The sequence below is a fragment of the Hibiscus syriacus genome, unplaced genomic scaffold, assembly GCF_006381635.1.
Source record: "Hibiscus syriacus cultivar Baekdansim isolate YM2019G1 unplaced genomic scaffold, ASM638163v2 tig00112508_pilon, whole genome shotgun sequence".
In the NCBI taxonomy this organism is placed as follows: domain Eukaryota; kingdom Viridiplantae; phylum Streptophyta; class Magnoliopsida; order Malvales; family Malvaceae; genus Hibiscus; species Hibiscus syriacus.
The window spans coordinates 659,248-676,260 of record NW_024063352.1 but is presented as its reverse complement, the minus strand read 5'-3'; the positions used below and the strand labels follow the sequence as shown (position 1 = coordinate 676,260).

Sequence of the window (17,013 nt, the reverse complement as noted above, 5' to 3'; positions counted from 1 at the left end):
TGATGAAAAGCTTGTGGTAACCACCAAGTAGTTTGTAAGTGCAATATAGGTTTTATGATAAGAAAAGTGTAAAAATTGGGTGATATAGTTACCGTTGGATGTAAATAAAAAATAAAAAAATTATGAAACCGTGAAATATCATATCTCGGTAAGTATTGATATTCAATTGCAAGTATCGATACTTGATGTGAAATAAATATCAAATCACATTTAAAATTTTCGATTGCAACAAGAAATGTTACCAAAATATATAACATTTTAGATTGGACTATGTAACATTTTAGGTTGTAACCTAAAACATTATGTTAATCATTATAAAGTATGTAAAAGAGATAACTTCTCCGACTGCAACCTAAAATATTAATCTCAATTTCAAGAACTATGTAACATGTTAGGTTGCAATTGGAATCATTATCAATTAATTACTTTAGGGAGTATTAAAAGAGAGCATTTTTCAGTTGCCTTTGACTAGCTTTTTATATTCTTTTTTAATTAATTACTTCACAGTTACTGATCCAGTTTAGTGATTATCGGATTGTTGTCTCCGTGAGATACTTGATTTGTTCAACGAAGGGTAATATGTCTTAATTTCTGGCTTGACAATTATGGATAATTTAGGGGAAATAACTCTAAAAAATCTTGAGAGAACTTGGGGGTTAAACATGAATATCTATTATGGTGATGGGGATGATAATGATATGATTAAATTTGTGTGCTTTTCCTTTTAGGGAACAGGTTTTGCTTTTTAAGTTTTTGTCTGTACGGAAGAGAGATAAGGGAAAAAAAGGAAGATGATGGGCCAAGAAATATGATGTACACCAAACTGATAGAATTATTATTAGATCTGTTGAATTAATTGTATTTATGACTGAATTGAAATGTAATATTATACAAAATTGTTTAATTATCACGTGAGTAATTTTGTTACCAATTAACATTCGGTGGCTCGAGTGAAATCAAATTAAAAGCTAAAGATTTACTTGAGGTCTGGTTCTCTCTGTTTATAAGCTGGAAACTTCGGGACTTATGGATTCTTGGTTTCTTTGGTTTGATTTGGAGAATATGGCTGTGTAGAACTAAATCAAGATTTAATGGGTGTTCTTTTTCGGCAGATCAGATCTTTAATGTTGCCATGATTCAGATTGGGGTTTGGGCTAACTACTTATGGCCGGTACTGATTCCATATGCTCAGGATTTTATCCGTAGTCCGGAGTCTTTAATTTTTTCTGGTGGTTAACTACGAGGTGTAGATGAAGGGGGTGGAGTCATGATTTTTTTCGTTAGCTATTCTGGAGGTTTACAGCAAACGTTGGGGTTCCTTGTTGTTATTCTGATGTTAATTAATATTCTTCACAGGTCCTGTGTCGAAGTATCTGAGTTTTTGGGAGCTGAAGCTTGGAGTGAGGATTCTTGGTTTAAAGCCAGCTGCCGAGAAGTGGTTGTTCATGACCGTTTCTGCCTCCAGCTGCCCATTTGCAGATTGTTGTTGCAATGCACGCAAGGTTGTCCTGAAGGAGAGACCATTTCAGGTTGGGAATGTAACTAGTTACACACTGTTGTTTCCAGTCTTGGTCATTTCTTCCTCGTATCCTGGGCTGGTTTTATTATTTGTTTCAGTTCGGTTTCATCCAGTTTCAGTGGTGCTTGCACAGTTTATCTTATGCTGTTTTTGTTGTTAGTACACTTTGCTGTTTCGATTGTATTGGTGTTAGTAGGAGAGGGTTGCGGTTTTGGGTTTTGTCTTGGCGTAAGCCTGGATCGGATGAATCTTTCCACCTCAAGTGATGTTATTTTTCATTCATTTAGGTGTAGGGAGGTTTTTTAATGAATTTCTTGATGTGGTGTATTTTATTTTCTCTTATACGAAGTACCCTATTTCAAAAAAAAAAAAGTTCAATGATCTACTTATAAATTAATTTTTTTTCATAGTTTTTTTTTCTGAATAGGAATGAGCCTAAGAGAAATTTAGGCGAGTTTACAATAGCGGATATAAGGTGGCCCTTCAACATCACGCATTAACAGATCGTGGATATCATTTGGACAAACGCCAAAAATCTGAATAGCACCGTTGGAGTCAGCATCAGTCTTCGCCACGGAATCAGCCACCATATTCGCCTCTCTGCGGATAAGTTTAAAATCAATCTGCCAATCTCTATTAATCAAATCAAAAATGTCCCTAACCAGAGTGATCGGGCTGTTTGAAGAGGCGGATGTGATCATCTTGAACGCGTCGGAGCTATCTGAAGAACTGAAAAATGGAAACCTTTGTCCTATTCTAATCTTAAACCTCCAAGAACCCCCCAAAGCTCGGCACTAATCACCTTGGTAGTGCCCAAGCTTCGATTGAAACCCACCAGGAAATTGCCAGAATGGTCACAGAACACACCACCTGTTTTAGAGATAAAAAACTACGTCGTTTTGGTATAAGTTTCCACATCATAATGTAACGGCGGAGTGACCAAAAAAGTTTGATGTATAAAGTTCAATGAGCATATTGAAAATTTTAAAAGTATGGTGAGTAAAATAAGAATCGCATGAAAGTTCAGTTATCAAATTTGTAATTTACCTATATTATTAACAATGAAACTATAATGGATTGACATTGTTGAAAAAACCTAGTTTTCTTTCATTGGTGTGTCACTCGTCTCTTTTTTTCGTCTTTGTTGATTGATGACAGCACCAACTTTAATGTTGATTACCGACCACCGGTATTATTTATTGTCTTTTTCTTTTCTATATATTATCTTTATTTTCTTTTATCTTTTGATTTTCAATAAGTCTTCTGTGTTGTACGTTTTCATTATCTTTATAGCATATTTTCTTATTCTTTTTGGCATGTTTTTCAGTTGTTTGGCCGTTTTTTCGTTTATTTATTTTTATTGGTTGATTGGCATTGCCACAACGGATTAAGATGACACATATTTGATAGGGTAAACTACACGGGAGACCACCAAACTATGGTCATTAATCAATCTTACCACCAAACTATTTTTTATCTCAATTCGACCACCAAACTTTTTAATTGATTTAATCAGACCACTCTCCGTTAAAAAATACCGGAGAGTCTGACATGTTTGTTAATAAATTTGCATATCTAATTAAAACGTGACACGTGTCAATATATAATTAGTCCTTAATATTTACATATTCTATTAATTTAGTCACTATTTTAATTCAATTAAATGTTTTATTTATGAATTTTAAATTATTTAATTAAATAATTTTCTATCCAATCAGGTGGTGACACGTGTCACCACCCAATTGAAATGAAAATATATATGGACAAACTTATACCCAAGGTGATTCGAACCAGAGACAAGGAGATAAGCTTTCAGGCAGCAAACCATTAGGCCAAAGGTCACCGATGATTCATAAGTACAAGTTTTATTTGACTTGTAAAAGTTTGTTAAGTTTTAAAAATTAAACAAATTATTTGTTTAAACGAATTATATTTAATTAAATAAATTATTCACAACTAATAATTTTTATATAAATTAGAAAAGTTTAAAAAAAATTCGGTAATTCGAAAATCGATCGAATTAAACGAAATTTGTTCGGTTCGGTTAATAATTTTCAAATAAATTTCGGTTCGATTCATGGTTAAAGAAAAAAATCGGTTAATTCGGTTCGGTGAATAATTTTCAAATTAATTCGGTTCGGTTAATAATTTACAAAAAAGTTTGGTTCGATTAATCAAACTGAATTAACCAATTTTTTGCTTCGATTAATTCAATTAATAATTAAAAAAATTGGTTAATTCGGTTCGGTTAATAATTTTCAAATTAATTCGGATCGGTTAATAATTTTCAAATAAATTTTGGTTCGATTAACCGAGCCCAATTAATCAAAGTTTTACTTCGATTAATTCGATTAATAATTAAAAAAAATCGATTAATTTGGTTCGGTTAATAATTTTCAAATTAATTCAGTTCGGTTAATAATTTTCTAATAAATTTTGGTTCAATTAACCAAACTTAATTAACCAAATTTTTGCTTCGATTAATTCGGTTAATAATTTTCAAAATAATCGGTTAATTCTGTTCAGTTAATAATTTTCAAATTAATTCGGTTCAGTTAATAATTTTCAAATAAATTTTGGTTCGATTAATGATTAAAAAAATAAGTTAATCCGGTTCGGTTAATAATTTTCAAATTAATTCAGTTCGGTTAATAATTTTAAAATAAATTTTGGTTCGATTAACCAAACCGAATTAACCGAATTTTTTCTTCGATTAATTCGGTTAATAATTTTTTAAAAAAATTGGTTAATTCGGTTCGATTAATAATTTTCAAATAAATTTTGGTTCAATTAACCGAACCGAATTAACCGAAATTTTTCTTTAACCGTTAATCGAACCAAAATTTATTTAAAAATTATTAGTTGTGAATAATTTATTTAATTAAATAATAATTTATTTAAACATATAATTTGTTTAATTTTTAATCCTTAACAAACTTTTACAAGTCAAATAAACTTGTTGTAACTTTGAACTATTGGTGATCTTTGGCCCAATGATTTACCGTGTGGAAGCTTACCCCCTTTCCCTGGTTCTAATCACCTTAGGCACAAGTTTGTCCATATATATTTTCATTTCAATTGGGTGGTGACACGTGTCACCACCTGATTGGATAAAAAATTATTTATTTGAATTAAAATAATGACTAAATTGATAAAATATATAAATATTAAGGACCAAATATATAATTATGCTAACTTATTAACAGCCACGTCGGACGCGCCGTTATTTTTTTAATGGAGAGTGGTCTAATTGAATCAATTAAAAAGTTTGGAGGTTAAATTGAGATAAAAAATAGTTCGGTGGTAAGATTGATTAATGACCATAGTTTAGTGGTTTCCCGTGTAGTTTACCCTATTTGATATCTTGTTGATCTTCCTTGCTTTAGACCGTCGTATTAGATTTGGATACTCGATTTACGTTTATGGATAATTTTTCACGTCGTTCGAGTCTGCTTTTTGATTTGTCAGTGGTCTTTAAATAGCTTGATGCCATTTTATGGTTCGTTTGCTGATGTGATCAGTTGCGTTTGTATCTATCTTTGTTCGAGTTTCTTGGTTAGTAATCTTTCATTGTATGGTCCTTATGTGATCTTAAGTTGTTAGTTTTATTTCAAAGATTATAGGAAATTTTTCTAATTATGCTTAATTTACGATTATGATTGTAAATCTTTATTGTAATTTCATATATTTCTTATTTTTTCAATTAAAAAAATAATGTAACTAAATTCCCGAAATAAAAGTATACGAACAACATTCCCAACGTGCAAAAGTACTAGAGACTTGAGATTTTTTAATTGATTCCCAATATAACAAGAATATCCCTCATGCGCCATGAGTTTTCTCTCTCTACCTCATAATCAATTTAATTAATGGAATCATGCAAAGCAATTATTCTTTCCCATTTTTAAAACTGAATACAAAAATAATCAGTGAATTCTTTCATATGATGCTTAAAATATTACATAAATAACGAAAGTTAAATCATAGAAAAATATGCACACATTCACAAGCTGAATTTAAAAAACAAAAAAAATGCCTTCATTTTCTGCCATTGATAGATGAGGGACTGTATATAAGCAAGTTGAGATTGTTGGGATTTGCAAATTGAAACAAAACAAAACAAAAGATCAGTGGAATGGCATCCAAGGATATAGCAACTCACCGAGCTGGTGCCGAAGTATATCATGGCGCAACGCTTTGCAAGCAAAAAGCGCAAGAGCTCCTCGAGATGTTCCGACTACCCAAAACGTTAATGCCTTGTAACAATTTAGTTGAGGTCGGGTTTAACCCGATCACGGGTTTTACGTGGCTGAAACAACAAAAGCCCACCAAGTATAAGTTGAAGGACATTGGAATAAGCTCGTTCGCATCCGAGATGACGGGATTCCTTGAGGATGGTCGGATGCGCAAGTTTTCGGGTATCAAAAGCAAAGAGATGATGATTTGGGTTCCTCTTTCTGATATCTCAATCGATCCATCTGATCCTATCAAAATCATCTTTACCGCTTTAATGGGATTGTCAAAGAGTTATCCCTTAACTGCATTTGAAACTGAACCGGAAGAAATTAAATAAAATTATTTCTTCAAAATGTTGAAAAAAATAATATATACAATAATGATCGAAGGATGTAAGGAACATTTGTGGATTTGTTTTATTTGCGTGGAATTAATATAAGTGTGTTCAAAATAAATATAATTTTTTATTTTCTATATCTTATTGAACTCATGTAGCCTTTATTTATTTATTTATTTATTTGTATTAATCACTATTATCTGATCTATTGACCAACTAATCCAGATCGGGTACTGCAGAGGCGAGGGTGACCCTCCCAACCAAGTTTGCTCCATTCGCAAACGCCAAGATTCGAACTTTTGATCTTGCTTAAGGGATCTAGTGCCTTTATTTATAAATGCAATGCAACTATGTTGAACCAAACGTTAATGAGGAAGCCAAGCATAGCTTACTATGTAAATTAATTGCTAAATGGAAAGACTATTTTGTTTAACATTTAGAATCCCTTGTTTCTATTCTGTATTCAATCCCAAAGCATGTATTTCACCAAATATATATTTCGATTACCAAACATGAATGGTTGCCAAAGTATCGTGGAATGATTACATTCTCAAATATGAAAAGTTCAGGTATACAATAGGATATTAATAAACATTACATGAACGAAAGAGGGTAGAAAATTATAGCGTTTCGAATTTGTTTCCTTACATAGATTAGTAGAGGTGCAGTTGATGGGCCTTTCGTTCAGCCTTGATCTAGACATAGATTTCGTCTCGAGTTCTTCTTTAGATGGCATGTATATTTGTAAAACATGTTTTGTATATTCAAGTTGTAACTTATTTTAAATGATGGCCTTTATATTGAGATTTATTTATTTTTGGGTGCTCCTAAACCATTTTATTTAAATTTTGATTGATTTATTATATCATAAGTATCGCAAATGATTATTTTAAATTAAGTAAATAAAGTTTTTGGTTAGCCACATTCGGTGGTTCCGTGAGGAATTATAATCGGTCGTCTATATGTCGTACTGGTTTAGAGTGTTACAGATAATATATACACAACAAAAATTCCAAAAATCTTGTGTTAATTTGGATATTAAAATATGAATACCTCATATTGTGTTGGGGACGATGATGATATTATTAAATTTTTGTGCTTTCTCATTTGGGGAAAATATTTAATTTTTTAAGTTTTTCTTTTGCAAAGAAAGAGAGATAAGAGGAAAAAAATAAGGAAGATGAGTGAGTCAATAAACATGATGTGCACCAAATTGATAGAATTATTATTAGATATATTTGAATTAGTTCGACTTAGGACTAAATTGAATGGATTGGTAATTAATAAGGATCAAATGCATTATTAATTATACAAATTTCTTTTACTACAATTGGGAGCAATTTTCGAATAAGCATGTGAACTAAATGCCATGAGGTTACGATTTTCTATAAATAAAGCATGTGAGTAGAAATCTTGTTTAGGTAGGATCAACTAAAGCATGATTGGGTAGCCAGTATGTGGGGTAGGTTTTATCGACAAATTATATATATCCGATTAATTTCTTTATGATTACTGACTAATTTTCTCTTGTCCTCACTACAGCAAAACAGAGTTTTAGCGGCGTTTTTTAGTCTTATAGCGGCGTTTTTAAGCGCCGCTAAAAGTATTTGCGGCGATAGGAAAAACGCCGCAAGAAGCGCCGACAATACCAGCGCCGCTAAAGTTAGCGGCGTTTGAGAACAAAAAATGCCGCAATAGGTCAATATCTATTACGGCATTTTTTGAACAAACGCCGCAAAAGGTCGATATCTATAGCGGCGTTTTTGGAATAAACGCCACAAAAAGTTATGATATATAGCGGCGTTTCTAGAAAAAACGCCGCAAAAAGTCAGATCTATAGCGGCGTTTTTTGATACAAACGCCGCAAAAGAGAAGACCTATACTAGCGTTTTTAGAACAAATGCCGTTATAGGTCTAACCTTTTGCGGCATTTTTAGACACAAACGCCGCAAAAGGTTAGACCTATAACGGCGTTTTTGAACACAAACACCGCAAAAAGTCAGACCTATAGCGGCGTTTTTGGATACAAACGCCGCTAATTACCTTTCTTTAGCTAATATTAATTGATTTTGCATATTTCATTTCTTCTATACATCACCTAAATTTATATCTAGCTTTATCTAAATAACAACAACCATACATTTTAATTAAGACAAAAAACATAAAGAAAAATACTTAACAACAAAATAAATTAAAGTTTTTTTATGGAGAGAGAACCTTAAAAGACATTAAAGTACAAATGAGTTACAACTGAACCTCAAAGTATAGATATACATGGATTTGTTGTTCGATACATCCTCAATTTCACTAGCGTCATCATCATAACCTCCAGATATGCCTTCTAAAGCTACTTTGTTTCACACTTCATTGGAATTTGTCATATTCATCGTCTTGACATCTTATTTGAAAGTATCATTTGACAGTGAATGATCTCTCCTCAATAGATTAAAAACAAATGGGAAACGTTGTGCCAGTCTATTGAAGAAGCCGCTTTTTGTTGAAGTTTGTTCTTCAAGATTACTGCAATTACAATAATTTAGATGAGACTAAGAAGAGAAGGAAACAACCAGCAGAACTTGCATTCATAACATACATGTGAGTGATTGAGAACTGAAAAAAGATGTTGCAACAAACAATAAAAACAGGAAGTCAGGAACCATGAAAACTAAAATATATTCTACATAAGAATGTAAAAAATGTCATCATAAATAAAAAATTTAATAATGTATTGGTTGCCATCTTACTTTTAGAAGTTAGAATTCTTACCCCAAGAATCTAAGCAAGTTTGTATTCTTAGAAAAGTTAAGGAAATACAAAAGAGGGATAAGCAATGAAATCTTATAATTTTGGATCAAGAAAGCATGCATGTCTAAGTCCCTCAAAGTTCATAGGGAAAACCCTAGTAGGTTCAATCATTTCAAGATTGCTTCATGTGCCTTTTGATCCTATTCATGATCAGTAAAATAAACAAATGAATCAAGGAACATATATTTCCAGTTATAACTTTGTACTATAAGAATTTTAGACGATAAAAAGAACTCAAAAAGTGAAGAAGATGGGTTTTAGACAAATATATTAATAGATTATCTACAGCTATATCTGTTTCCTCTGCAGACAAATGCAAGCATGAATTTTGGCGGCACATGACCTGCAGTCCAAATAATCACATTCTTATCATCACAGAAGAAACTACATCACAATAATTAGACGAAAAACAGGAACACATGCATCAGCACTACGATTTTCATTGTATGCAATGGTGAGCAGTGATACATATCAAATCAATTTTAATAAAATGTATGCAGATTAACCAATCAAACAGCCAATAAGTGAAAAAAATCTAGATTGAATTTGAATATCTCAAATGAATGTAATGAAGATGAATATATGGTAGACTAAGACAATTTTGACGAGGATGTTAATACATAGGCTTCATTAACATGGTTGGTTTACCCCAATACAGATGTCAGAATTTCTTTAGCAAACATGAATTTAAAAGGATTATTCCTAGGGTTTCCAATGAGAATCTACATCATCTCTTATTAGTATAATAAAGTTGACGATCAGCGACAATTTAACAACAAAAGTATGTTACTATTCCATTGTTTACATAAAAGATAAACCAGAGCTCAAACAATAATTCAGAAGCAAAGTGCTATTATTTCACCTAGAAAATATGTTGTGTTGTTTGCTCCTGCATATCTAAAGTTAAACGGAGCACCGCACAAAGGTGACTAACCCCGAATCAAACTATTCAATAATTCTACGAGAAGGACATCATCGTGATTCAAAGAAATCCTAGGGTAATATATCCTGATTCAAAGCATCGTGATTAGCTTACCCTTATATATCACCTTCGATCTTGGGTTGTAAGATCTCTGATACCAATCACCTTCTGAAGCTAAACCTTCTCTATTAGAAATATCCTAGGTGATGGAAGTAATCGGGGTCAAAAGCAGATTTAGCATACACATGGATTATGAAAATGATAATCACTTGTCAATTTCACTCACAAGATATTGAAGGAATTTAAAATCTCCTGCAATAATTGCGGTCAAGAACCTAGAAACTTCCACCTGCACCAGAAGTCAGACTGGAGAAAGAGAGACAGATACAGAGGGGAAGTTTTGCTAGAGGGGAATAGATTGGGGGTTGGATTCAGACCTCACCTCTTTGAGATGCATTCAGTCCCTTAAAATTAAAACCTCTAGTAGATTCCCACCACTTCCACTTCCCAAATTCCTGATTACAAGCAGGGAAAAATCTCATTCTGCACAAAATATAAGTTGAAAAAAAAAACATTTAAAGGGATTCTCCTAGTTATGGTTGAAAAGAGCAGCACAGACCTCAAAAATGTTCCAGTGATCGAGTAAGATGTCGAAAAATCGGCATATTTAAGTTTACGGAATCCCTGCAAGTAATATGAAGGACTAAACTTCTCAATTTACATTCAGGTCAAATTGATAACAGATATTTACAGACCACTGCTAATTGCAAGTAAAATGAAGGACTAAACTTCTCAATTTTCATTCAGATCAAATTTATAACAAATATTTAAGACATCTGCTCATTGCAACATAATCTAATAGTATCTCAACTCTTCCAGGCATACAACACCGCCTCAAACAGAACTTAAGATATTTATACAACCCCATACTTCCTAATACTTTCAGACCATTGAGATTATATGTCAACCAGAACTTAACACCAAACAAGTTCATACCTTAACAAGAATACGGACTTTATAATCATGCAGTTTAAAACCTCTCAGCGATAAAGAAGAAAGATTAGGACAATTGTTCACGACATCCACACAAGTTTGCGACTTCAAGCTATCATCCCTCCCTGCATTATCATATGAGCAGATATGTAAAGAGCAGTTAAAAGAGACACTCAAGAAGAGAATCTGTACATATTTTGGAAGACTCAAAGAATAAACGCTCTATCAAGTGCCAATTGGAGCTCACTGACATCAAAGTTTGCCTCAACTCGACATGACTGCATCAATCGAAGGTTGATTGAATAATTTTAAGGTTAAACAAAAAACAGAATTAGCTACTATGCTAAAACCACATTGTCTGAGTACCACAAACAACTGCAAACCAAATTGTGTTAAAACTAACAAAACTCGATGATCAGACAATAATTGCTTTTTTAATTAATATAGAATGTTTTATTCAGTATTCATTCATTCGGATATTTATTAATATTAGTATACTAATTTACGTTAGTGCACGTAGAAAACGGATCTTTTGTGAGCATTGTTCTTTGATCAATCATTCCAAATTTTTTCATATTTGGAAACAACTTTTAAGTTATAAGCTTCTACCGCTTGTTATATCATCCAGCTGCAACAGCTTAACGCATGCTCAAACCAACAGAAAAGAAAGGAAAGGGCAAATTGGTGGGGTCAATAAATGTAAAAACCAACTTAGATAGCGAAACTTACAGGCCGACAATTTCCAAATCAAGTAAAGAAGGGCAGGCAGCTAATGCCACACAAAGTGATGTATTGTCCATTCTTTCAATATTGTAAAGATGCAACCTCCACAAAAGAGCCCTTACAATATGAAAATAGCAAATGATAAGAACAAAAAGAACAACTTATCACATAAACCACATTCTAAACAAGGAGTCAATGTATTCAACCATACCCAGCGGTGCCATTGTCCCCACTTAATGGGTATAAGCAGGTCCTTGTAAGAATAGATGATTCTTTCCCTTGCCTGGTCTTTTTTTCATTCCATGAAAAGCTAGATACATCTACAGAATTCTGGATGGTATAAACCAATGGTTGACAGGAACCCGGAGAGGAAGTTGGGCCTGGTACTATTCCAAGCTTAAGCGATCTAAACAACCATTCAAAACATCGTAATTAACAAGAAAACATAACAACATAAACAACCACATGCAAATAAATGAACTAGCTGATACTAACCCATACTAATCCTTTTCTCTAATAGATAAAACATAAAGGAAACGACAAAAACACCTTCTGAGTTACTAATTAATGAAGTTTTCCAAGACTTAAGAGATCGATAAGCGGTAATAAGACTTTTAAAATGCAAAAGGAAACTTAAGTATCGGCTTAAGATAATGTATTTATTAGTTAAAAAGAAAGGCAAATTGTAATAGTGAAAAATGAAAGGAAATCTTACCGGAACGATTTCCCAGCTCGTTGGATCATGGTGGAGACAACAACATTATTAACCTTGGGAACGACAGTGGTAAGGTCAATATTTTCGTAGCACAATGGATCCATAGCACACTTGTTAAACATCCAACACGTTGCCGCGGCGTAGCAAAGACTGCGAATCTAACATAGAAAACACCTGCAATAAAATTAAAAAAGCATGTCATCATCAAAACAAGATTTAAAAACAAAATCAAAGGCCTTGATGAAAATGTGGAAGAATGGAGGTATTTACCTTGATGGTCAGATCAGGAGAGAGGGCCCAGGCGATGGAGTTATGAAGAGAAGCACGTTTACGAGTGGAGCGATTAGCGGCACGGAGGAGGAGGGAACCAATACTGTGAGCGCGATCGATGAGAAGAGCCTGATCGGCGTCGGAAGGAGTGGAATCGAGGAGGCGGTCGAAGGAAAGGTCGAGGGAAACAGGAGGGGAGGAATCGGAAAGAGAGAGGAAAGAGAGGAGGAGATGGTCCATCTGAGTGAAGCCAGAAGGGAGGTTAGGGTTTTCAAAGGAGGATTGACAACGCCACTATAGTACATGTGTATAACGGTGTTTGTATAAAAACGCCACTATAGTACATGTGTATAACGGCGTTTGTATAAAAACGCCAATAAAGTACAATTTTATAGCAGCGTTTGTATAAAAATACCACTAAATTACGAGTCTTTAGCGGCGTTTGTATAAAAACGCCACTAAAGTACTACTCTTTTGCGGCGTTTATTGAAAAAAGCCACTATCGTTGAACCTATTGCGGCGTTTTTATAAAAACGCTGCTAAAGTTACCATTTTGTGGCGTTTGCTATGTAAACGCCGCTATATGTTTAAAATTAGTGGCGTTTACTCCTAAAACGCCACTAAAAATGCCGCTGTATAACAATTTTGCTGTAGTGCCTTTTGTTTTATTTTGTTCTCATTTTTACATTGCACTATTCATTCCATGGTGTTTATCCTTACCGATGTCCATGTTGAAGGCTAGTAATATGGAACGAAAAATTCAAAAAGAGGTTGAAGATAGTGCAGATGTTCTGAGATGGGCCTTGTAGTCCCAACTAACAAATGGAGATAGTTTACAGCCTGGGTATGTGTCAGATCTGATTGGGTACAGACACATCAATGTTCGTCAAAATGAGCTGAGCGAGCTGAAAGAAATCCTAGGAAAGTAAGAAGCATCCGATAAGCAAATGTTTTATCAACTCTATGGTGACATCTCGTATCTCTTAGACGTTCTGATTGTCCAAAATCTATATTGAGCTCTTGCGCAGTTCTGGAACCCCGCCTATAGCTGTTTTACTTTTGGACGAATGGACATGACACCTACCATAGAGAAGTGCCATGCCTTGGTTCGTTGTCCGAGATTCCAAGCAGACAAGGTGTTCGCCAAGCTGTCAGATACTATTTCCTTAAAAAAGAAACTGCTTTTGATGACTAACATGAGTGAAGAGTGGGTCGTAAGAGGCATAAAAAAGAAGGGACATAGTGAGTACATTACTTGAACCGCTCTAAGAGAAGTGATTGACCTGTTTGCTATAGGTATTTATGGCCTAATAATATTCACGAAAGTTCTGGGGCACGTTGATGTATCAGCGATTGACTTGTTCGAGAGACTGGACAGACATTTGGGTCTCGTTCTGGATATCTTGGCAGAAATGTTTCGTTCCTTGAATTCTTGCAGACGATAAGGAGAATGACGCTTCATAGGGTGTGCACCGTTGTTGCTAGTCAGGATCCTCAGTCACTTCAAACACGTCGAGAGGATATATCACTATTTCATCTTAAAATTCAATATTGATTCGAAAGTAAATAATAATATCTAATTATTTACAATCGAGAATAAATGACCTCCCATGCGTTAAAGCATTCATTTATTACTTTAATCAAAATGAAGAGATATAACTATTTAGTCTTAAAGATCAATATTAATTCGAGAGAAAACGGTAATATCTAATTATTTTCAATCGAGAATAAATGACCTTTCATGCCTTAAAGCAGTAATTTATTACTCTAACCGAAACAAAGAGATGTTACTATTTTCAAAATCGATTCGAGTGTTACTACTTTGATAACCCATTGGAAAACACATGCAAAAATAAAGCAAATTAAAAGCATACCCCAAGCAAGTACAATTAATTATTTATTTTACCAATACTTAATGAGAATAAGGATGTTCAATTATTTAAATGCGTCAAGACGAGAACTTAGATTTGATCTAACAGTCTTTTCTCGGTGAATTTAATTAAAAGAACATTAACTTTTTCCCAATCACCAAATTTTAAAATGGATTCAATTTAATTCGTGTCGCTAAGTGGGATAGACTTTCATTTTAAAACTATCGAAAATAACTTTGTTATACATTAAGATAGTCACTTTACGACAATATTAAAATGAACGAATATTACCCTAGTCAAATTATTTTGATTCGAAAGAAATGCTTATGAGGGTATCATGCAAAATCAATTAATGACTAAAATGAAATAACATGCAAAAATTAGAATAAAATAAAATGAAAATAGGACTAAAATATAAACAATCAAATCATCATGTCAAAAATTAAAAGAAAATAAAGTGTAAAAGTGACTAAAATGAACATTTTTAATATTAAGTGCTAAAATTACAAAGGATAAAAATAAATAAAACATGGGAACCAAATTGAAATAAAAAAATTGCATGACCAAATTAAATTAAATAAAAAATATTATAGTTCAAAATTTAAAGGGACTATTTCCTAATTATTCCTTTTCTATGAGACTAAATCATGCTTCTAAAAATGATTAAATTACTAAATCAGTCCAGAAGTATTTTAAACAATTAAATCATCACTACACATGACTAAAATGTAAAAAAAAACTAAACATGGAGGGATTAAAACGAAAATAACCATAAAAATATAGAACATGCACAAAAGTGGGTAAATTATAGAATCGATCCCTACAGGTGAATATTTTCAAAATCGATTCGAGTGTTACTACTTTGATAACCCATTGGAAAACACATGCAAAAATAAAGCAAATTAAAAGCATACCCCAAGCAAGTACAATTAATTATTTATTTTACCAATACTTAAAGAGAATAAGGATGTTCAATTATTTAAATACGTCGAGATGAGAACTTAGATTTGATCTAACAGTCTTTTCTCGGTGAATTTAATTAAAAGAACATAATCTTTTTCCCAATCACCAAATTTTAAAATGGATTCAATTTAATTCGTGTCACTAAGTGGGATAGACTTTCATTTTAAAACTATCGAAAATAACTTTGTTATACATTAAGATAGTCACTTTACGACAATATTAAAATGAATGAATATTACCCTAGTCAAATTATTTTAATTCGAAAGAAATGCTTATGAGGGTATCATGCAAAATCAATTAATGACTAAAATGAAATAACATGCAAAAATTAGAATAAAATAAAATGAAAATAGGACTAAAATATAAACAATCAAATCATCATGTCAAAAATTAAAAGAAAATAAAGTGTAAAAGTGACTAAAATGAACATTTTTAATATTAAGTGCTAAAATTACAAAGGATAAAAATAAATAAAACATGGGGACCAAATTGAAATAAAAAAAATTGCATGACCAAATTAAATTAAATAAAAAATATTATAGTTCAAAATTTACAGGGACTATTTCCTAATTATTCATTTTCTATGAGACTAAATCATGCTTCTAAAAATGATTAAATTACTAAATCAATCCAGAAGTATTTTAAAAAATTAAATCATCACTACACATGACTAAATTGTAAAAAAAGCTAAACATGGAGGGATTAAAACGCAAATAACCATAAAAATATATACTATGCACAAAAGTGGGTAAATTATAGAATCGATCCCTACAGGTGAATATTTTCAAAATCGATTCGAGTGTTACTACTTTGATAACCCATTGGAAAACACATGCAAAAATAAAGCAAATTAAAAGCATACCCCAAGCAAGTACAATTAATTATTTATTTTACCAATACTTAAAGAGAATAAGGATGTTCAATTATTTAAATACGTCGAGACAAGAACTTAGATTTGATCTAACAGTCTTTTCTCTGTGAATTTAATTAAAAGAACATAATCTTTTTCCCAATCACCAAATTTTAAAATGGATTCAATTTAATTCGTGTCACTAAGTGGGATAGACTTTCATTTTAAAACTATCGAAAATAACTTTGTTATACATTAAGACAGTCACTTTACGACAATATTAAAATGAACGAATATTACCCTAGTCAAATTATTTTGATTCGAAAGAAATGCTTATGAGGGTATCATGCAAAATCAATTAATGACTAAAATGAAATAACATGCAAAAATTAGAATAAAATAAAATGAAAATAGGACTAAAATATAAACAATCAAATCATCAAGTCAAAAATTAAAAGAAAATAAAGTGTAAAAAATGAACATTTTTAATATTAAGTGCTAAAATTACAAAGGATAAAATTAAATAAAACATGGGGACCAAATTGAAATAAAAAAATTTGCATGGCCAAATTAAATTAAATAAAAAATATTATAGTTCAAAATTTACAGGGACTATTTACTAATTATTCCTTTCCTATGAGACTAAATCATGCTTCTAAAAAATGATTAAATTACTAAATCAGTCCAGAAGTATTTTAAAAAATTAAATCATCACTACACATGACTAAAATGTAAAAAAAGCTAAACATGGGGGGATTAAAATGCAAATAACCATAAAAATATATAACATGCACAAAAGTGGGTAAATT

The 17,013-nt window shown here is 32.2% G+C and overlaps 2 protein-coding genes across 2 annotated transcripts; one reads left to right on the top strand and one right to left on the bottom strand.

The window, feature by feature from the left end:
• Positions 1 to 5,654: 5,654 nt before the first annotated feature.
• On the top strand, positions 5,655 to 6,092 carry LOC120181115. The gene has a single exon (XM_039186319.1). The coding sequence runs from the start codon at positions 5,655 to 5,657 to the stop codon at positions 6,090 to 6,092; it is 438 nt and encodes a 145-aa protein (XP_039042250.1).
• Positions 6,093 to 10,088: 3,996 nt separating this feature from the next.
• On the bottom strand, positions 10,089 to 12,760 carry LOC120181114 (F-box protein SKIP17-like). The gene is made up of 8 exons (XM_039186318.1): positions 12,521 to 12,760; positions 12,251 to 12,408; positions 11,747 to 11,941; positions 11,542 to 11,652; positions 11,005 to 11,090; positions 10,816 to 10,937; positions 10,439 to 10,503; positions 10,089 to 10,334 (listed from the first exon to the last, which is right to left on the bottom strand). The coding sequence occupies exons 1-8, from the start codon at positions 12,758 to 12,760 to the stop codon at positions 10,277 to 10,279; spliced, it is 1,035 nt and encodes a 344-aa protein (XP_039042249.1). The 3' UTR covers positions 10,089 to 10,276.
• Positions 12,761 to 17,013: the final 4,253 nt, after the last annotated feature.

What these genes read in the sequence shown, in the direction of transcription:
- LOC120181115 (XM_039186319.1), top strand. Translation starts at nt 5,655, where the DNA reads ATGGCATCCAAGGATATAGCAACTCACCGAGCTGGTGCCGAAGTATAT.
- LOC120181114 (XM_039186318.1), bottom strand. Translation starts at nt 12,760, where the DNA reads ATGGACCATCTCCTCCTCTCTTTCCTCTCTCTTTCCGATTCCTCCCCT. An exon ending in GGGGACAATGGCACCGCTGG is followed by an intron (nt 11,653 to 11,746) that starts GTATGGTTGAAT and finishes TCATATTGTAAG; the next exon opens with GGCTCTTTTGTGGAGGTTGC. An exon ending in CTTTGAGTCTTCCAAAATAT is followed by an intron (nt 10,938 to 11,004) that starts GTACAGATTCTC and finishes ATGATAATGCAG; the next exon opens with GGAGGGATGATAGCTTGAAG.